Here is a 23,084-nt window from a genome sequence, read left to right on the forward strand (position 1 = left end):
TGTTGCTACGAACAGCAATTACTAACCATGTACTATGTCTCTGCTATCTCCTTGTATGCTGGCTGTCACCCGGGTTGTTTGAATAAAAATTTGAGTTAAAAAAAAAAAAAAAAAATAAAATAAAATAAAATATGAAAAGAGGAGCAACCACCACCCCTGTGGTCATTAAATGGAAGAGAAGCGGTCAGTGAAGGCTGTCAGCATAAGCAAGAACATCAGATACTCTCACTAGAAGTTGAGAAGCTAGGCTTCTCCAGCATAGTCATATTCAAGCACTGCAAACCCATGGGGGGAGTAAATGGAAATTTTTAGAAGACGGCAATTCAATTAAAGCATTTTAATTTTAGGTTTACTGGACCTTCACTAGCAACTGTTCCACAAAGTATTAGCAACTTACCTTGTCATACTTGCTACTTGAACCAAAGCCAAAAATCAGCAGATGACCATGCGAGTCTGTGCAAGCAAAGTGCTGCCCATCAGGAGAACACTTACAGTCAAAAACTGCTCCATGCCCTTGTCCTTCAATCTGTAAAAGTTAACCAGTTTATCTTGAAATTACCAAGCCATCGAAAAACCAAGGAATATATACAATTAGAAACCACAATTTATTAATGTATAAAGCTACTTGGCAACAACAACAGGTTGCATAATGAAGTCAAATATTCTAGGCCTATAGGTTTGTATTACGATCTTCAATGTACAGCCCTGCGTAGTATGTTGGCACTTTTATAATTATTAAAGAATAATAAATATGATGAACACAATGCTGAATTTATACAAACAATCTGCTGCTGTTAAAAAACAAACTACTTTTAACAGTAAAATCCATTTCTTTTAATCTTTTTGGTGGACACTGGTAACCACTGGGTATAAAGAGCATTGTGCTTGAGTAGTAAGCACTATCCACACAGTAAACTTGTTTGAATTCTAACTATCCCTTCTACACACCTCCACCCTTATCTCCTCAGGAGTGGCCTGAAATAACTGGAGAATACTACTCAATATGAAAACCGAGCAAAAACAAGCATTGGAAATGCTGTGCACCCCAAATGGATTCAGAGAAATTGACTTTACAGCAAGTACAAAAATCCTCTTCTCATTCATCCTATTTGGGGGGACACTGCTTAACCATGTAGACGTTACAAAGCTGCTGTTAGAGAAGGGCATGCTTATACACAAATGCTCGCAAAACTTTTCGTCCAAATCTGGAGTCCTTGAAAACAAGGACACTGTAGAATTTGGTAAGGTAAGGATGTGATCTTTATTAACAAGCTTGTAATAAAAGTACCAAACTGCATACTGATAGATGAGAGTATGCAATACTTAAATGAGAGAAAAAAAGACTAGCTTTTTATGATTAATGGTACCAATATCTACTACTCCTTTATTATATAAGCGTATGTCGCAGTATGTGTGATAAGTATAAACAGTTTAACAATTTGCAGCTTATGACACTCAAAATTTGCCGGTCTCTTACGTATTTATTTTATTACTCATTTTTTATTTTTTCAGTTTTAACTTGATTATTGTCTGAATATAAACATTATTGAACCACAGCGGTTTCCTTGTTCTATAAATGAGTACCAATTAGTATATGTGTATACATATTTAAAAAAACTGGTGTGTAGACCTCCTATTTGCGCTGTTTACCTTTGTTTCTGTATGACAATCTGTCTACCTGCATCTAAAAGCTCTAACCACAGCCAGTGGGTTGAGATTTGTCACTTCTAGATGCTAGATCTTCTCCCAGAGCCAAAAAAACTAAAGATTGGTTCAGATGAAAATCTGACACCACCATGGCAGGTAAGAAGGGCTAGTCCGCAGGACAGCTCTATCGTTGTGAAAAAGACCTGCAAGACATAGGAGCAACCTAGACACCCCATTCTTCTATAGCAATAGCCAAAGAATAAGGATACTTTATAGATTAGGCAATAAGAGTCACAGTTTCTAGAGTCTAGACTGGAACTTTCGTTATACAGAAAGGACCAAGGTTTGTATGCGCGGAGTACATTTGGAACACAGGGCAGTTTGATGTGAAGAACACTGTGAAGAAATGTCCGGTCCTTTGGTACAGAAGCCAAACTACTCTGAAAAGGATACGTAGGCCAGAACCATGTCTTTAAGACTAATCTTGGTTCACTAGGCTGTCCCATAAGTAGGACAAGTGATGAACCTAGTTAAAGGATGAAATGTAAACCCCCTTCTCTTATACCAGACTATTTAGAATTCAACAAGCTGTGTAATCTTTAGAGGAAGCTGGTTTCCTGGCCCTAAACATGGACAGGATGACAATCTCTGAGCGTCCACCCATCTCAAAGAGACCTGACCTCAACCACACAATCATCAACCAAAGAAGCTTGTTGAAAAACTTCTCGGTCAGTCTGGTTCTACCAGAATTACCGGCATGTTATCATCTCATCGGAATTCTTGCAAATCAGTTTAATAAACGTTCGGATTTACAAGTGTGTAGGATGGTTGGGTAATCCTTGTTGGGGTAAGTGGTATCGGGTTTGTGGTGGTCGCTATAACGTACCCTACTCAGAGAGGAACACTCCTTCTGCGTGTTAATTGAACAAAAAATGGTATTAAATCGTTGCCCAAGCAGCTCAAAACAAACAGTGCCCTAATCTATGGGCACAAAAAGAAACTGAGGAGAAATGGATGGAAGATAGAGGGGGAGGAGCCAGAATACAAACAAGTTACAGTTTGAATAGTGCCTACACTTCTCCAGCACAGTGCCCCCATATACCCCATGATTAAGCAGTGTTCCCCAAATAGGCTGAATGAGAAAAATCACTCATATAAGTGCCTTTCAATTGCACAAAAATATATTTCTATACAAATAAAAAAAATGGAGAGTAAATCAAGACCAGGCAAATAAAATGACATCTAAAAGATGTAGGAGCCAAACACTCCGATCCAGGAAAGAAAAACAGATTCCACCAGCTACTTTAACATAGGGATAATCTGAGAGCAGAATCACCATCATTTGTAAGGTGCCATAAATTCTGCAACACCAAACAAGTTATAAAAAATACAAATTAAAAATAAAAACTTAAAAGTACATACAAAAAGGTAGACAAAGGAGGAACAGACATGAGAGAGGGTAGAGAAGGCTCTGCTTGTGTGAGCAGAGGGATTCTAGATACAATATGAGCAAATGGAACAAGAGTGGCAGTTTGTGTGTGTAGAGGGGGTAGTCTCAGGTGGGGGCAGGATAGTAATAAGGTGAGTTTTGAGAGAGTGGTTGAAGGACTGACTGTTAGGGAAAAGTCTTATCGGCAGGGCAGGTAGTGCTGGAGAAGTCCTGGAGGGGCGAGTGAGATGTGGTAATCAGAGGAGAGGAGTAGGACAGAGAGACAACAGAGGGGACAAGCCAAAGTGTAAATCATGACAAGGCCAAAGATGTAAGAAGGGGAAGGTTGTGGAGAGGGCTTTGTAGGGGAGGATGAGCAGCTTGAAGTGAATTCTGAAGGTAAAGGAGAGAAAGGAATAAGGGTGGCTAGGTGAGTGAACGAGAGTGCACGTTGGGGGTGATGGATGTGTTGAGAGTTCAAGACAGATGGTGGCAATTTTGACTTTGAATTAGATGGCAAATTCATGAGCAGCGAGGGAAAAAGGGGTGGATGGTGGACGAGGGCAGTGAAGTGGGCTGATGATGGCAAAGACTCAACAGGGTGACAGGGTTGAGATTAGGGGATCTAAAAAAGATTTGCTTGGCAACAGACAAGGCAGTATAATAAGAAGACAGGACAAATTTGAAGTGAAATCCATGACGGAGAGAGATTTTCTCCACTGGTGCCCGATGGAATTGAAGCAATTTCATAGGAGGCAAGTTTGTTTAGACAGTTAGGGTTTGAAGTGCCATAGATAGTATTTGGTGGCTGATGCCGCTTTTTCAAGGGCAGTGGAGAGCATGGTATCATAAAAAGAAACTGCAGCATAATGTATACAAGAAGGCACATTCAGAATGTTTACTTTTACAGTATAATATAGACTGACTGAAACAAGTCACCTGCGCCATAAGACAAAAGCATAAAGAGTTTTGCTGTCCAAGTTAGAAGCACTAACTTACCATGTTGAAGTAAGAACGGATCTTGACCCCTCGTGCTAGATCCCAGACTATGACATATCCATCATGGCCCGCCGAAAACAAAACTCGTGGATCAAAAGGATGAGATTCAAGCACAAAAACTTCATCCTCATGACCCTGAGAAAATACATTTAAAGAAAAACACACTTCATTAAAATGCCAAGAGTCAAAGAGAAGGAAATCATATCAAAAAAAGAATACTTTTGTTGAGAATTATTGTTACCATTAAATAACTTTCCAATATTGAATCTGTACTGGAGAACACACATTATGAAAAAAACATCCTAAACCAGATACAAATTTTACATTATAAATCTGTCATCAGTTTACATTTAAATTGAAATACAAAACAACAAAAACCACAAATTTTCATTCTTAGGCTGGGAACACACTACAGAATTTTCGCACTAATGTGTTATCTACAACAATCGTACCTACAACTAAAAAAAAAGAAAAAGTCATGATCGGCATTGCCTATTCATGCGTACACACTATACAGGTTATAAAAGATTTACCCTCAGATCTGCGCTATTCAATGGTCATAACCGTTGGCTGAAAAGATTATGACACATGTAACCCTTATGGAGATCCTGATCGTGAGTGTATACACAGTGCAGAACTGGAACAAGATTTATAGTTCTGATGAACAATTAAATGAAACGATGATCAGTACTTTGAAACGACTATCGTTCATCGTTTAAGTATAGACACTAACGCGATATTGATCCGAACAGTCATTTATCAGTTGACTGATCCAACAGTCGACTGAAAAAACCTGTAGTGTGTACCCAGCATTGCTGTTTTTATTGGTGACCGCATGTATTGTTAAACTATAACCGATTACACAACTCAAATGATTCTGTTTATTACCATAAGGATATGGATGAGCTGTCCAGTGTATGAGTCCCAGACTTTTAAAGTCATGTTATTGACTGCAGTAATCACACAGGTATCATGACGGTCCCAGGCCACCATGGTCACTTTTAGTTTAGTTATCTTGTCTTCCACACCTTGAGCGCTGTGTTAGGAACAAAGCAATAAAGAAACAGAAAGGAAATCTCACACTTTGCAATTCAATGCTAATATGTTGCAGTTAACAAAATATGATCATGCTCTAGATATACCGGAGATTCGGCCTCTCAAAAATGTAGTAATTTTATTGCATCCATTATGATAGAAATGTGGCTCAAGATTTTCTATACAAAAGGTGACATTATTTGAACCAGGAGTGCAAGACCTCATTTCTGCATTGCGATTCAGTTCTTAAGCATGATGGCTAAATAAACAGGATCAGTGAGCAATTTGGTGGCATGTGTCTTGCTGGAAAACCAGTTTGCGATGTGTGTGGGAGCTGTAATTTCAGAGCAATAACATATACTAGACCTTACCAAGTTGGACGAGTCGCCATGTCTAGTAGAATGCTCCTCCACTCCCTTTTCTTGAATTGCCAAATGCGAGCGGTCCCATCTCGGCTGCCACTTACAAACCTTTAAAATTAACACATTAATTTTTAGATAAAAAAAACCTTCACAGTTAAAGCAAACTTATCTCCATACAGAGGGGGCAGAAATTTTTTAAGCAATACTAAATGTACCACAACAAGAGTAACACCTAGCATTGAGCGTTAATTAATGTTGTATGTTAACAGGTCCCATAATGGACCAAGCAAATTATAGTTGTAACTTCACTTTTTTTTACATTTTTGATGTTTATGGAAATAGTGCTCCATGTAACCAACTCACCGACTACTAGTGTTTGAAAACTGGATACTGTCCACTTTATCCTAAAAATAAAAAAAGACAATTAATGAAATGGTCATTCTGGTCAAGCAGCAATTTGATTTTAAAATTAAAAATCCTTATTTCAAGGTTATAACCTTACAATAATTCTTTAATGCGCTACTTTAGAATCATTTTAGCGGCGCAGGAGAAAATAAGCTATACATTTACATTGTCTCCATAAATCAGCTTTATCAAAGTTAGATAGTGTTGCACTCTACATACACTCTACATAGCAATCCTATTGTTTGGCATGATCAGATCTGGGAAATTTGCTCACACGTATGGAGAGACAAGTGCACATATAAGAAAATATAGGTGTAAGGCAATAAATGTCTATTAAACAGTCAACATAACTTCTTTAGTGTTACACATAGTCGTGTGCCAATCACGGTCATCAGCTTTCACAACTTTCTTTTCGTCTTGCAAGATCAACTGAGATCTAGTAACAGTTTAGTAAAGGACACCAAACAGTACAACTTAGTTGGCCAACATAGCAAAATAATGGAATTTTTATACTTACGTAAAATCCCGTTACTCTTAGTCCATTGGGGACACCGGGAACATTGGGGTATAGAGTAGGGACAGGGCGAACTGGCACTTTAAACTTCTGTTTAACTAAGCCCTGGCTCCTCCCCCTCTATAGCCCACTTCCTGTCAGCCTCAGTTTATGTTTAACCAAGCACACAGAAAGCGGAGAGAGAGAGAAAACAGGATAAGAGAATAAAATGAAACACACAACAACATTCTCTTAACGCTCTGGATTCTCCTACTTTTTTACATGTCTGGTTATTAAGGGTGGGCGCCCAGTGTCCCACAATGGACTAAGAGAAACAGATTTTACGTAAGTATAAAAATCCCATTTTCTATGTCATCCTTGGGGGACACCGGGAACATTGGGGACATCCCAAAGCTGCCCTACGGGAGGGAACGCTCACAAGAAATGGTACGAAGCACCTTTCTTCCAAAACTTGCATCCTTGGATGCAAACACATTAAACTTGTAAAACCTAGTGAATGTGTGTGCAGACGGCCACGTGGCTGCTTTACACAGCTGTTCACTGGAGGCACCATGACGGCCCGCACAGGAAGCACTTACAGACTCTGTAGAGTGCGTCCGGAGATTATCTGGGACAGGCTCTCCAATATAAGCCTGACAGATAACAGCCGTAATACACCTAGCAATGGTCACATTAGAAGCTGGCCAGCCTCTTTTGTGAGCATCATAGAGAATCAAAGATTCCCAGTTTTGCGCACCTTCTGAGACCTTTTCACATATATGCGCAAGGCTCGGACAACATCGAGATAACGAATAGAATTATCGTTATCTGAAGATGTAGAATTAGTAAGAGCCGAAATGACAATGTTCTGATCTAGATGAAATCTAGACACAACCTTAAGAAAGAAAGAGGGCTAGGTTCGTAGAACTGCCCTGTCTATGAAAAACAAGAGTAGACTTGCAAGATAAAGCCGCAAGCTCTGAAACTCTGGGTGCCGAAGGAATGGCCAAACGGAAAATCGTTTTCCAGGTTAGAAATTTGAAATCCACTGTATTCATAGGTTCAAAAGGCGGATGCTGTAAAGCATTCAACACCAAATTTAAATTTCATGGTGGTACAGGAGGAACATATGTAGGCTGTACATGGAGAATGCCCTGAATGAACGTTTGTACATCAGGTATGACAGCAAGTTTTCTTTGAAAGAAGACCGAAAGAGCTGACACCTGACCTTTAAAGAGAACTAAGATGCAAACCTGCATCCAACCAATCCTGCAAGAACCTAAGTAACCTGGCCCATCGAAAAGAAGAAGTAGGCTATCCCTTCTTTCACACCAGCCAATATATGTTTTCCAGACTCGATGATATATTTTTTCAGAGGCTGGTTTCTGAGTATGATGTGCATCACACGATCAGAAAAACCTTTAGCTGTTAAGACCATGGCTTCAACAGCCACGCCGTTCAACTGCCTTGGGATCTCTTGCGCAGGAACAGAAGAGGGAAACCATGTGGTTCATCCTGGATGCCATGTCAACATCCAGCTGACCCCACCGTTTCACGAACTGCTGAAACACCTCCGGATTGAGGGACCATTCTCCCGGGTGCAGAGTCTGCCTGCTTAGCAAATCTTCCCAATTTTCTATTCAGGGAATAAAGATGGCCATGAGTGCCGGAACGTGAACCACAGCCCACTGAAATGTCTTGCGTGTTTTCCTGCATGGCCAAAGGATTCTTGGTGCCGCCCTGATGATTGAGGTATGCTACTGCTGTGGCATTGTCTGACTAAATCTTCACTGGCTTTCCCTGCAGCAAGTGTTGCGCACTCATAAGAGCATGAAACACTGCTTGCAGTTCCAAAACATTGATTGGAAACCTGGATTCCTTCTGAGTCCAAAGACCCTGAAACCGAGCGTGAAGACCAACAGCCCCCCAACCTCGAAGGCTGGCATCAGTAGTGATCAAAGTCCAATTTCAAATTGAGAAATTGCGTCCCCTGGCGAGATTCTGTTTGTGTACCCTCCAAAAATAACGACTTGACGCGTCTGCGGAGACAGGCGGAATACCTGGCCTGGCAGATTCAGATGGGATTTGTTCCATTGCAACAGAAGTTCCATCTGGAAATTGACATGCATGAAACTGAGCAAACAGCATTTCCTCGAAAGTCGATAACATCTCACCCAGAACTCTCAATGCAAAATGTATGGAAGGGCTCCTTGCCGCCAACAGAGATCTCACTATCCTGTGGCAAGAACACCCGTCGTAGTCGGGTGTCGAATAAAAGACCCAAAAAGATCATCCGCTGAGATGATTGGACTTCTTGAAGTTGAGAATCCAACAGTTGAGACTCTACAGGGTGTGGATTATAACTTGGATATGCGACTGCACCTTTGGAGAATCTGTTTTTAAAAAAAGATTGTCTAGGTAAGGGATGATTATAATTCCCTTGGACCTTAGCAGAGGAGCCATGAACGCCATCGTCTTGGCAAAGATATGCGGGGCCATGGCAAGACAAAAAAAAGAAAGCCTGGAATTGGAAATGCTCTGATTGAGCCGCAAACCTCAAAAGGGACTGATGACCCTTTCAGATAGACACATGGAGATAGGCATCTTTGATGTCTATAGCCACCTGAATGACCGAGCGCAAAGACTCCATCCTGAACCTGGGCACTCTGACCTTGGGTGTTCAAAGATTTCAGAATTGGTCTGAATGAGCCCTCTGGTTTTGGCACGAGAAAAAGTTTAGAATTAAAACCCAAACCTCTGAGAGAACGGCACCAGAATAATCACTTCGGAAGAAAGGAGGGATTGAATTTCTTCTCGTAAAGCCAGTCGTTTTGGTGGACAAGTGGGAAGACCTGTGGTGAAGAACCTGACAAACCACCGATCTCTGAACAAGAGAAGACAGGCTCCTACCACTGGCGACAGCGGAGAAGCAAAATGCCCTTCAGGCGGACTGCTTATCTGCAGGTATCCCGGCTAGACGTCGAGTAGACCAGGCCTGGCACCACTGCTGCAAACCACCTCTGGGGATGGATGACTGGCTTCTAGAAGATTGGCCTGAGGAATATTGACCCTGAAACCTTTCTGAGGACCGAAAGGAACGGAATATGGACACACTTTGTTTGGGAGCCATAACAGGGAGAAAAGTGCTCTTTTCTCCTGTAGCTTGACCGATAATGGAGTCAAGCTGAGGACCAAACAAAACACTCCTACAAAAAGGTATTGTTTTAATAGCCTTTTTAGACTCTACATCAGCATCCCAGGACTTAAGCCAGAGAGTGCGATGAGCAGAGCTGCAGAGGCAGAAATATGTGCCCCTCAGTTCCGCATCCATAGTCTGCCCACAACCCTTCAGAACAGCTGTTCTGACCAGCGTTTTACAGGCTTGTTAACCCACACAGATGCTTAAGCAGGCCTCAAGAGGCACCTGCTACCATAAAAATGGACTTAAGGATGGCCTCTAGTTTACGGTCTGTCACATCCTTAAGAGAGGCTGTGTTAGGAAGAGTAATAGTAGTTAACTTGGCTAACCTTGAAACAGCAGCATCCACGCGTGGAAGCGTCTCCCATTTAAGCAGTAAATTCAGGAGGAAAAGGATAACCCGACTGCAGTCGCCGAGACACTTGGAACTTCGTATCTGGGAAAGCCCAAGGCTCTGACAACAGATCTTCCACCTGGGAAGAAGCCGGGAAAGAGAAAGATATATTTTTCCAGCGAGCAAAAAGAGAAGCCTCTGCAGAGTCAGGAACCTTTTTCTCAGGAAAATCAAGTACCTAACGCACAGCTTGAATTAATTCTTCCACACTCTGACGATCAGAAAGAACCTCCTCCACCAACAAAAGGAGCCTCCATATCTGAATACACTGCTAATTCACCCTCCTCCTGGGAACCACAGTCAGAATCTGACTCATGTTCCCGAAGAGGTGCAGACACCCTCTTACGCTTACATAAGGAAGACGGTGCTGCAGAATGAATCATTTCTGAAGAGGTAGAAACCGAAACCAAACCCTGTACAGAGGATGCAAGATCCTGTACCCAAGCTAGTTTTACAGACTCCACCGGGGTAGAAACAATCAAACCCTGACTTAGCGACCTAGAACCCACGTCTGTCGCTACAGAAGAAGCAGATTCAGAGGATGCTGCAGCCACAGCCTGTGACCGCACCAACGGAGCAAGTTCAGTCACCGTATTGGAGAGAGACCGAGCCTAGGCAGGTTCTGTCGTATCTGAACCAACAGCTGCTGCATCACTGTGTATGCTCTCCGATAGCCGGCAGACTGCGCACAGAGCCTGCGCTTCTGACTGACTAAATGGTAACCTAATGTGACATACAGCTCAGGTGAAACACAACATAGATGTAACACCAGCCTTACCACGCATGGATTTTCCCCTGACATGTTAACAGATGGAACAAAACACACTAAAAACAGTTGTAATAGACAGTGTTAACAAAACACAAAATAAATATGAAGCAGCACACAAAACTGAACAGAAAGTGAGCCTGCAACACAGCCAATAAGCTCCCATGGTAGAAAAAAAAAAAAAAGACATACTTTTGAAAATAACAACCCCCAACCCTTTACCTGACAGGACTCAGCCATTGTTATAGCTCCAGCTTATCCCCTTTTCTGTCCTGTGTGCAGACACCAGAATAAACAAAGTAGTGAGAGACCACCATGGAGGAAGTGTAATAGAGGAAACACCACTCCCCCAGGGCCCAGCACTGGATTGACAAGTGTCCAACAGGACAACCACCTCAACCAATCCAGTGCCTAGCAGCAGGGCTCACTATGTTAGTGACCCTAGCCTGACCCAGTCTCCTGAGCTAAAAATAGAACTGGTTTTTTATTTTTATTTAAATGACTGCTTATAGTAAGAAGCAGACTGCTCAGGGACAAACTGATTTTTCAACCTCCCTCTCTCAGCACTGTGCTGGGAGAGGGTTTCACTTACCTGCTGCCATCCCTCCTCACGCAGTGTGTGCAGCTTAGTTGCTGTGAGCACAGGAGGACGGACACAGCCTGCGGCGACTGTGCCCGGCTCCTAGGAGGGCATAAGATCGTTGGGAGAGGGGCGCTGGCAAAAGAGGCACCTACACGGCACCACCGATCCCCCTCTCCCATGCTGCGAGCTGTAAACATTGGCCAACTGTGCCTGTCACCCCCGGCTAGTAAGCCTATGATCTGCAGAAGTCAATCAAAAAATATATACACACACACACTATATATATATATATACACACACATATACATATATATATATATATATTAAAATCTGCAGGCCAAAAAGAGGGGAAACCGCTGCACTGGTCCGCCGATGTGGACACCTCACATCAGAGCCAACAGTCGGCAAGTACAGGGGTAGTGGTGATTGACAGCCGCATCTTAGCTTCTGGAGATGCGGCTATCAGTCAGGGAGAAAATGGAAAAAAAGTAAGCTAATCCGAACTATATTTACAGAAGTGAGCTGCTAAGTAGCCCAGACACAGCCCGTTCGCCGGGCACTTAAACCAAACTGAGGCTGACAGAAAGTGGGGTATAGAGGGGGAGGAGCCAGGGCTTAGATAAACAGCAGTTTAAAGGTCCAGTTCGCCCTGTCCCTAACTCTATACCCCAATGTTCCCGGTGTCCCAAAAGGGTGACAGAGTAAAAGGTATTTTGCAGTTATCGTTAAAAACGTAACTCTAAGGGTGCATAGGCTGTGAGGTTTAGCCCTAGACTGCTGGACACTTAAAAAAAAAAAAAAAAAAGGAACGGACTTCTTTCCTCGAACAGGAAAACTTATACTAGACAAAGAACATCTGAGGGACAGATAGAGTCACAGACATTGAAGGAGTGAAGTGTTGCCCGTCTTGGAAAGTGTCGCTGTCTTGTCTCTGAAACACCAAATCATTAGGTGGGAATGAGGGAACTGTATGTAGGCCACATTTTTATTTTTAAGTGGTAAAATAAGACCATTGGAAAGAGCTGCCAGCTCAGATTCCTGCATAGGCTACAAAAAAACTAGGAGATAAGGAACCGAACAAAGGGGCTAAAAAAGACCACCCTGCTGGACCTTCAGATATAAGTTTGGGTCAGAGATAAAAGAAGAACTGAAAAGCAGCATAACATGACCTGCTCCTTGTAAAAACACTTCGATGTGGAAGCAGTGCAAACTGGCACTTAAATTTATTAAAGTATAAACTTGTACCTTGAGTGAACTCACAGCTAGGCCATTTTCCAGGCCCCTCTGGAGAAAAAGTAGACAATGAACAGGAAAAATATTGTATGGCAAATTCCTTAAGCCAGTGCAAGTAGTATTTTCAAAACCACCATTACAGAGTCATGAAGTTTACCTCCTAGCTGTCCATCCTTGAAATGTAGGTCGCTGATATGGTTGGAACAAAGTGTTCTGCTCACTACAGGATGTTTTCCTCATAGTCTGGTGTTTGTGAGTGCCCCCGATGGATCAAATAACCCACTTCTGTGAGATTGTCCATCTGGAACCTGACTGAATCATTAAGGAGCAACATTCAGGTGATCAGTGACAAGTAAATGGCTCTAAGGTCCAGTACACAGATTGTTAAATTGGACATACCCTGCATGCAGTGGTGAAGAAAAACCACTCACGATCTCAGGAGACTGGTGTTTATTGGGACTAACTGCCACAAAGGAATTGAGAAAGAATTCCCTACCATCATATGAGAGATATCCATCCATCACATGAGATGTCCAAGAGACTTGTTCAACACTGTGCATTTTGAATGGAGCACATGTCGTATAGTGCAAAAGGCACGGCTTCCAAGGTTGAGACCATAGTACTCACAAACCTCATATAGTATCAGATGGTAGAGCAGTGTTAGTCAGAAGTGTGGATATTAGCTCCTGTAGGGGACAAACTTTTTCCTAAGTGAGGAAGGATTGCGTTGAAACGGAGACACCAAGTACACCATGAAGTTTGAAAGGGACAGTGACAATTTGGGCTTGTTTATGATGGACAGTAAGCTGGAAATTGTGGACAGTTAAGCTCCATAGCTACTTTACCAAAATATCTTCCAGAAACAAAGAAAACATAACCCCCCCTGACAACACAGGGGAGCTACCATAGAGGCTTTGACCATGTTGAAGACCTGCATAGCTGCCAAAAGTCAGATTCCAGGAGTGAGTTATCTGGAAAGCAAACTTGAGGAAGCAGTTATAGCCCTCCCATATGAGGACATGAAGGTACACATCCTAGATATCCAGGGATGACAAAACTTCAGACAACACTTGAAGGGCATCAACATCAACATTTTGGGGTGTAGCCTGGGACAGCGGAACAGAAATTACGCAAACAGGGCCTAGCTGTCCTGCATATAGTTGTATCTCTGTCAACGGTCATGCTAATCTTTCTCAAAACCACCCTGACTGCCCTCTCTGAGAAGGAACAGTCCTTTGTTTAAAATAACTTTTATAAACATTTTACGAAGCAAGTTGAGTTCTAACCTGCAAATACTTACTGTATGAAACTCAAGCTCAGAAATCTTTTCAGGCTGACCAGAGCCAAAGTAATAAACCCTAATGATGTGGTCAGTGCTCCCTGTAGCAAGAAACATCCCTCCTAAGAGTAAAATACAATAAAAATGAAAGTGCAAACAAGGTAAATTTAAAAAAATTAATTAGTAACAAAGGTTCTAAATATAGACATTTTCACCAATGAGATTTAAAGTACTTTTAAGTCATATTGTAGTATGGAGAGTACACATTTCTAATGTTTGGTTCATGATAGAAAAAGGGTCACTTAACATGCGATATCTGTTAAAAAAAAAAACTGTCAAAATGATAACTTCTTGTTCCGATAATTGTCTAATCATAAGGAATACAGCATATAGGAAAAGGTTTTACAAAAACAAACAAAAAAGCCGAGACATTGGAATCCTTGATTTTTTTTTTTTTTTTATTAAAGGCTAATTTAGATAATTACTGACAATACCTACAACATTACATAAAGTAAACCATAACAAAATAATTAAATTATTTTTTACAATGCATTATACTCAGTTTAAGGAAATACAAGTAAAATAAAGCATGTATATCCTAAAAAAAAAAAAAAACTTTCAAGTCAGAATATAATTACTAAATAGACATGACAATAAATCCTATGACATACAAGCATGAACACATTTGGGGAAATTCAAAAAGGTACTTACCAGAGCTAAATGAGGAACAAATCATCTGAACACCAGGTCGAGGTCGCTCTGTGTATTTTGTGGGCCGAGGGCTGCACAAGTAATAAGCATAATAAAAAAAAAATGTATTTAACATATCCAACTTGCATGTTACCAAGTACTGTATTCATCAAGTTGAGTCACTGGAATTTTTATTTTAACAGCTTTTCCTGAAGGTCAGCACAATTTTCAGCACATATAATTCTTATGGTAGGACTAATTACTAAAATTCTAAATATCACGGCTCACCAAGTTTGTATTAATATAAGATGCACCACGTATGAAATTCAATTTTAGCCTAAATGGAGACATACTTTTAACAATCAAGGTTTCACATTGTATATCCTCAAGATGCGCATATATGTGATTTTGACACTCGAATGAGACAATTTTAGTTCTAACTGGCAATAGGGCCCCAAAAGGAACAACATTCCAGACATTTGATTAGGGCGGTTGGAAAATCCAGGTGGACAATGGTGGTATTTAACTATGCAGTAATGGTCTAGCAAGTGCAGAACTGCCAGATCAAAGTGTACTTTCATACAAGAGGAGATTGGAAAAGGTAAAACACATGCAGGGCATGTCCCACAATATTTGTCATTATACAACCAAGCAGTGCTGTGACCTAGCAATGCCTGTATCAATGCAGTGATCTCCTGTATAAATTTATGGTAATTTCTCCCAAAGACAACAGGACAGGACTGCACGATCGTCACGGGAATATGTTAAACGCAAAATATTACTCTCCCTGTACAAAGCATGTTAAGTAAATAGAAAGGCTTTAATTTTACTTGATACAGAAAAATATTATTATACGGTGTATGCACTTTTCAAACTACATTTCCATATTGTGTCTGGCGACAGATCATGCAATTAGAATTTATAATGCAGTATTAAATTGTGGGATGCAGCAAATATCAGGTAATAATTCAATCTACTTGCACATAACAAACCGGTCATTAAAAGGTGTAGAATAAAATCCACAATCTTTTCAAAGTCTTCAGTTATCTCATAAATGAAACCTATGTTTGTCAGTTCTGCCAGTCTAGATCAATAATATATTGCAAGGAGCAGAATAGAAGAATTACAATGAAGCTTAACAGCCAACAAGCATACTCTTGTCTTAGTCATTAGTCCCATAATTAGGTTAATTGGGTTAAAAGTGAACTTTCAAATGACTTTCTACAAAAGACAAAAAACACTTCCCCCCCACCTCTCTCTGGTTCCAATTCTTCAACATAAACGAATACTAGTGTGGGCTTGCTCAATTCAACTTTTCTGGTGGGGCTTTGCTAACGGTATTAAATGGACAGTTGCTAGAATAATGAAAGACTGCCTACACAAGCACAGTGCTTATAAAATAAGATATTTGTATAAATGTACAAAAACAAAGAAAAACATTTTCTGGAAAATTAGATTACAATCATGTCATACAATCAATGAATTTGTCCCTCCATGCCTCCTCAATCTTCTCATGGTCAACCAATGTGCCCTGCATTGGTGGTCTCATAGCCAGAGGTCTTAATTTTTAAACAACAGTTCCTAGACCAACAGGAAGATCAGTCAAGCATTATTGTGCAACAGAAAACTACCATCACCAGAAAGCAAAATGCTTTCTTAAAACAGCAATTCCACACAATAAAATAAAAAAATCAGGTGTGTTTTTCTTTACAATAAATCACTGTGCGGGCTTTAAGAAGAAGTTGGGCTTTACCATTTTCCCTTGTTTTTTGCAGGCTGCTATTATTGACTTATGACTCTAGACTATAATGGCAACCAGTCACCTGGCACATGTTGTAGTGACCAGAGAGTTTATGGAATGCCTGCTGGGCTCGTCTACACTGCGTCACCCCCGCCCTCATCACCACATGTCATGCTGAGAGCTGTGAGCCTGTGCTGCAGACTGACAGCCATTTTTGTTTGCCAAACAGATTTTTGAAAAGGAGAGAATGTTTTGAAAAGGGATAGCTAAGTGATCAGAGCATATTTTAGAAAAGGTTCTAAATATTCTATTTAAAAAGTAAAAAGAAAAATCTATGTGGGACTAGTGCTTGAATCATTATCATTTTGCATATTTTTTTTTTTACTTTAATACGGACTTTTAATAGGATTTTATAGCCTCTTTAGATCTTTACCCTCACAGAACATTACAGGAAATGCTCCAACTATTTAGAAAACCTAACAGTAAAACACAAATTTAACAAATTCCTTTTGAAAGTAAAAAAAAATTCTTCTGCCTTAATTCACTACAGTCTAATTGGGAAAGAAAAAAAGGGGGCGGATCCGCATAAAAAAACAAAAACTTACCGGCTCACTACAAATAACCCCGGCTAAATGGTCAAAGTTGAAATCAACTTTTCCTTCACTGCCAGCCAATCTTAAGTGTTTTCTCATGCTTGCCAGTTCTTGATTGGCCTGTGTTGAATGGGAATCTTGAGAACTCCTGTCTTTGATCATTTCGCTGCAGATCGTTCGTAATATTTGAGGAATAAGGGGGACACTGCCGCTTTCTTTTTATTACACCGTGGATTGTGTATGAGAATTCTCATCAAAGAGTATATGAATAAATTCAATCAACCCTATGTGCCCTAACTTAAAATAGGCATATTTGCACAAATGAAGGAGCACAGTGGTTCCAAAGCTGTATTTGTGCACCAAGTGATTAAGACCTTAATTTATATGTACAACCAATCATTGGTTGGTAGAGTTCATAAATTATTATGGCCAACTTATAGGAAGAGTAGAAAAGCAGAACAGAAATCTAGAATAAAATTCAAGGGGGAGGAATTCAATTCCCCCGAAGTAGCGCTGCGATAACTATTACTGTTATTACGGTAAATTTAACTCGGCTTTCTGCTCGAGCAAAAAGCTGGTGTTGAAACTGACGTAATAACAGTATTTAAGCGCACTACTACAGTAATAACAGTAATAGTGCGCAGGCCGCATTACTTTTTACAGTAACACGGCCAACTGAATTCCCCCCCAAAGAAAAACAAATATTAGTCATGAATCGGATGAACACTTTACCTACAACAATACAGCAAAGACTTTTTGTATGATGCTACAAATGTCTCCATTTCCATCAAGTACAATTTCATCATTTAGAAATCGCCAGAGATTCTATAGTGCTGCAGAAAATGTTGGCAATTTTGTTTATATTTTGCATTTAAAAGCAATTAACTGACCACAGTAACTCACAATCAAGCCGTAAAGCCCATAACACTCCCCACAGAGGCACCAGCTTTGACTTAGTTGTCACTATAGCAGGGGAACCCAATGCTCATGGGTCTGGGCCACCTAGTTCCGAGGCCAGTTAGCTATTCAGGGAGGGGCATGCTACCTGTTTATAATGATTTATTTTATTACACAGTATACCATCTGCAGTCAGAGGTAATCACTTGCTGTTCTCCAATAGTCAGCTGTGTGTTATTTTTGCAAGTGACTGACAGTAACCTCTGCCCAGACCACTGATTTCATTGAAGCTAGGATGCTAACATAGTAACATTATTTGCAAAGTACAGTATGTGTGCACTGCACACATTTCATTCATTTTTTTATGCCTAGTATTGTTCTCTCAAAGTGCTCTGTGGTAGAAGAAAGCCAGTGGTCGAATACAATAACCTCACCCAGGATGAAAACCTAGGTCCAATACCGAATTTATACATGACTGCCCACAAATATTCCCATTTCACACAGTCAAATGCCTTTGTTGCGTCTAGGGGGACAACCACTGCCCCATCTCCATGACCACTAGGCATCTGTAATACCCAATTACAGATGCCTAGTGCCTAGTGGTCACGGAGATGGGGCAGTGGTTGTCCCCCTAGACGCAACAAAGGCATTTGACTGTGTGAAATGGGAATATTTGTGGGCAGTCATGTGTAAATTCGGTATTGGACCTAGGTTTTCATCATGGGTGAGGTTATTGTATTCGGCCACTGCTAACAGAATTAGCATAAATGATCATACCTCCTTCCCCATTTTTGCAGGGCAGGGGAACGAAGCAGGGATGCCCCCTCTCCCAGGCCCTCTTTGCCATTGCCATAGAGCCACCGGCGGGATTGATCCGTGCACATTTTTAAGTCTGTGGACGGGGTAGACAAGGTCACGCTTTATGCCGACGATATACTCCTTTTCCTGAAGGACTCAGAGGCATCCCTAGCCACACTGCTACACCTGGTAGATGATTTGGCGGATTTTCTGGCCCGAGGATAAACTGGTCCAAGTCTAGCATTTTCCCCATTGGTGGAAGGGTCCCGGATAGTGCTGCTGGGTCCTCCCCAACCATTGCAGTGAACGCGAAAAATTCAAATATTTAAGAATATGGATCACAAATTCACCTACTGACTATATAGTACTAAATATCAATCCTGTGACCAGTTATCTTTGGGCCAGGATCTCTACATGGACAAGGCTGTCCCTAATGGTGACGGGCAGGATCAAGTTTATTAAAATGGTTCTGCAACCAAAATTCTTGTACCCAGTGTACCATTCTCCAGTTTATTTTCAAAGGTGGCTCTTCTCTCAAATTAATAAATTCATGTCCTCTCTGGTCTGGGGGGGGTGGGGTGTGTGTGTGGGGGGGGGTGCGAGACAAGGTATTGGGACTGATGTGAATGAGTTCTCTGTACAGCGCTGCGAAATTAGTGGCGCCTATATAAATAAATGATGATGATACCATATTTTTTGATTTTTTTTGTTGTTTTTAATGAAGATGTACAATGCGATATTTGAATTGTTATTATGCCACTGCTAAACACTGTGGAATGCAACATGTTTTGGAACTATGTCACGTTTTTATTTTTATTTTCTTGTGCGGTTATTTAAAAAATCTCAATAAAACTATTTGATTTAAATAAAAAAAAAAGAAAAAAAAAGAAACATTTTCATTCCTCTTGAAAAAAAATTTACAAAAATTTCCCACAGAATAATGTAGAGGAAGTTCAGAAACAGGTGCAATGGAAAAACAGAGAAGTGCATGCTTAAAAGATTACTTTTATGACATTTAAAAATATTAGCTTTATTATATCCAAATATTTTTCTCCTACTTGCTCATTGCTTAATATAGCAAAAAGAATGATATTAGGAGGTAAATCTTCTAAAATATGTACAATGTGTCCGCATGCTGATCGTTAGGAAAATTGATACAAGATAACAGACTGGTCGGTAAATTCTGTAGTGTGTACCCAGCCTTACTGCAGTGGCGCACGCAGGGGGGGTTTCTGAGTCTCCAGAAACCCCCCCCCCCCTGCGCTAACTAAGCAGCCATTATAGCGGCACTGTCCTATACAGCAGCCGCGGCACTGTTATTAAACTAAATCTGTTTAAAATTCTGCAGTGGAAACTACAGGTACTACAGGTAGTTACAATGTAGCCATCAGTTCTCAGGCAGCCCTTACAGGACTAATTTCCAATATCCAAAACAGACCAGCTACCTGTAAAAGGACTTCCGCACTGCAGAGCGCCACTGGAGGAAATCTTTCTATCCCAAATTTCTCCACTATAAATTCATCCATTTATCTTACAGTATTACCCTTTAAACTGCCAAATCTAATAACCACACATAGTGTTCTCCCCAGCTCTTATTTCCCAGGTGCTCCACCTGGCTGTTTTTACTTACCACCCGGCTCGTAGAACCCAACAGAGTCCTACTACAATAGAATAATTAGAACAGGCACTGTGTGAGCACTACAGACAGCAGTGTGTGTTAGACCACTGACCACCAGTCGGATCAGTCCTGGCAGGTGTGGGCAAAAACTACCAACATTTTTCAAAATTATTGCAAAGTTTTACAAATGCACCTACCTGGCCACTTGTTAATGCCACCCAGCTGGCAAAATTTTCTAGGGAGAATCCTAACCCAGTCTTCTAATCCACATCGCCTCTTTGCAATAGTCAACTCAATTCTCTGCCCACCTGCACTCACTCCTCATCCTCCCTCACAATCCATAATTTTCTCAAAATCGACAAGATGTTTCCTCATGTAAAATTCTACACACTCCACCTACACTTTCCCAATCACATTCATTTTCTACAGCAACTGAAGACGAAGTCTCTGCACTCATCTCATCCTACATCCTGTACCCTACACTATATTTCGATCAAACTCTCTCCAACTACAACCCTATTTCCCTCCCCCCCCCTTTGCCTCCAAACTACTTGACGAATGGTGTACAACTGACTGCAGAGAGTGAGAGGAAAGACAGTGAGGCAATTAAGCTTTCATCCCCAACATTCCACGGACACTCTCACAAAAAGTGATCACTGATCTACTTACTGGAAAGTCTAAGCGTCATTTCTCCATTGTTCTGGACCTCACTGCTTTTGACACTGTTGATCACCCATTTACCATACACACAAGTCACTCCAATGGCTATCGTCATACAGTTCTTTCCAGGTTCACTTCCTATCTATCAAATCACTCCTTTAGTGTTTCTTCTTCAGGCACATCCTCTTCTTCACTCCCACTATCTGTTGGGACCCCACAAGGCTCTGTTCTTAACCCTCTACATTTTTTCCACTGTACACATTCTCTTTGGGAACCAATTTGCTCATTCGGCCTCCAGTACCATCTACACTAATGACACCCAAACCTCTCTTCCTCCAACCTCTCCCTTTCTATACTATCTTGTGTAATTGTGAAGATACCAGGTTTTCTGGTCCAATTCTTCCCACTTCACTCTGGCTGGCCACCCACAGGTGCCTTCCTAAGCCAGGGAAACCTACCCAGTACCTACTAAGATTCTTACTAGTCATTCATGCAAATGCAGTTAGAAAAGTACAACAGTACATTTATTGTAATAAAAACAACTCTAGAATATTATGTACATAGTAAATAAATGCCAGGCAAGTTTACCACACCATTTGTTCCTTACCCCATTAGCTTAAGGAGTTACAGTCACCCGAATGTCCTGACTTAAAGGCCCATGGAGTTCTTCTCAACTGCAGCTGTAGTCCATTGGTAGAGAACAAAAACTCAAAACCAGCTACACTGCACCTTCCATGAATCAATCCTCAGAATGAATGTCCCCTCCCACCGTGGAGTGGCCCCTAATATCTAAGGTCTAATTTCCACAGTGTTTTACCCTCCCTGGGTCCATCCTCAACCATTGGTGGGTGCTGTATCAGGGGGTTGGAGGCAGAGTGGAGATGAGCTGTATTTCCACAAAATGTCTGAACTAGTCATGTTGAGAACAGTGGATACTCATTGGCCTTCCTCCTCACCTTTGCAATTTGATCCTTACCCATAACCCACCTGGCTCCACTTTAAGGACAATCACTAACAGCTTCTATGCAATATCAACAAGATACAACAAACAATATACATGTTTACAATGAGCTACAATGTCCCCTTATCCATATATAATTAGACACTGCAGTGGTATTCTGTTGAGCTGGGGAACAAAGACAAGGGCTATAAAAAGGTACATGCTATAATCCACATTGTGTGAGAAACAAGGGAGAGGCTGGACCTCGTTTCACCACAGTAATGAACTATCTTTCTGCTATCTCCACATGAATGTCCCAACACTACCTAAAGCTCAGCATGTCCAAAACAGAACTGATCATCTTCCTTCCTCCCAGAGTCACCATCTCCCCTCAACTCTCCCGCACAGTCAATAACACTACATATTTACTGCCAACCTGCTGCCTTGGTGTCAACACTTGACTCCGTCCTCTGCTTTAATCCTCACACTCTTCCAGTCCTGTTACCTCAGAAACCGTGAAAGAAAACGCCCTTTTCCTACCCAACGCTACCAAAACTTATCCATTCTCTCATTATCTTCCGTCTTGACTACTGAAACATCCTGCTATCTGGCATTCACAACACCCATGTATCCACACTTAAATCCATCCCAAATTCTGCTGAAAGACTGATCTTCCGCTCTCACCACTCCACATCTGCTGCACCACTTTGCAAATTCCTAGCTTCATGTGTTCTCCAGAATCCAATTCAAATTACTCACCTTAACCTACAATGCCATCAACACCACCATCTCTTCAAAATTCTCTCAATCCCGCCCTATTAGGTCTAACTCAGACTTGCACCTCATCTTTGGTAACCACCTCTCACTCCTGTCTACAACACTTTTCCTGAGCTTATGGAATTCTCTAACCATGCCCGATCAGGCATTCACTCAGCCAAACTCTTTAGACACTGACTTTAGACTTTTCTGATAATCTCTTTTTTAAGCGGTTAGCTTATACCCAATTATACTAAAAACATTAATACACCTTCACAAGTGTCAATTCCAAACCACACTCGCTCCTCTTGTTTCAGCTGTGCCCTCTTCCACTTAGAACGTAAGCTCTAATGTGCAGGGTCCTCCATGCTCTTTTTTTTTTATGTCTGCATTTATTTTGCCTACCTTGCATGTCCCTGTTTTATGTCAAGTTTTCCCTACAGTGTGGTGCTGCCGATCATTAGGGCGCCTTACAAATCTGCGATATCATCAACATGGAGCACAGGTGTACAGTGTACTTATTGCTTACTGACACATTGTAACAGACCCACACGTGGTATAAGTATG

At 41.1% G+C, this 23,084-nt stretch overlaps 1 protein-coding gene across 1 annotated transcript in view; it reads right to left on the reverse strand.

Annotated features, from left to right (window-relative positions):
• PHIP (PHIP subunit of CUL4-Ring ligase complex) overlaps nucleotides 1–23,084 on the reverse strand; it is a 165,373-nt gene that overhangs the window by 97,989 nt on the left and 44,300 nt on the right. Inside the window, exons 10-16 of the mRNA XM_075202675.1 lie at nucleotides 14,536–14,606; nucleotides 13,846–13,946; nucleotides 5,836–5,876; nucleotides 5,482–5,580; nucleotides 4,964–5,111; nucleotides 4,076–4,210; nucleotides 398–526 (exon numbers count right to left, since the gene is read on the reverse strand). Coding sequence (XP_075058776.1) covers nucleotides 398–526; nucleotides 4,076–4,210; nucleotides 4,964–5,111; nucleotides 5,482–5,580; nucleotides 5,836–5,876; nucleotides 13,846–13,946; nucleotides 14,536–14,606 — 724 coding nt within the window. The remainder of the gene's footprint in view (nucleotides 1–397; nucleotides 527–4,075; nucleotides 4,211–4,963; nucleotides 5,112–5,481; nucleotides 5,581–5,835; nucleotides 5,877–13,845; nucleotides 13,947–14,535; nucleotides 14,607–23,084) is intronic.

Source organism: Mixophyes fleayi, chromosome 3 (genome assembly GCF_038048845.1).
Source record: "Mixophyes fleayi isolate aMixFle1 chromosome 3, aMixFle1.hap1, whole genome shotgun sequence".
NCBI classification, from domain to species: Eukaryota; Metazoa; Chordata; class Amphibia; order Anura; family Limnodynastidae; genus Mixophyes; species Mixophyes fleayi.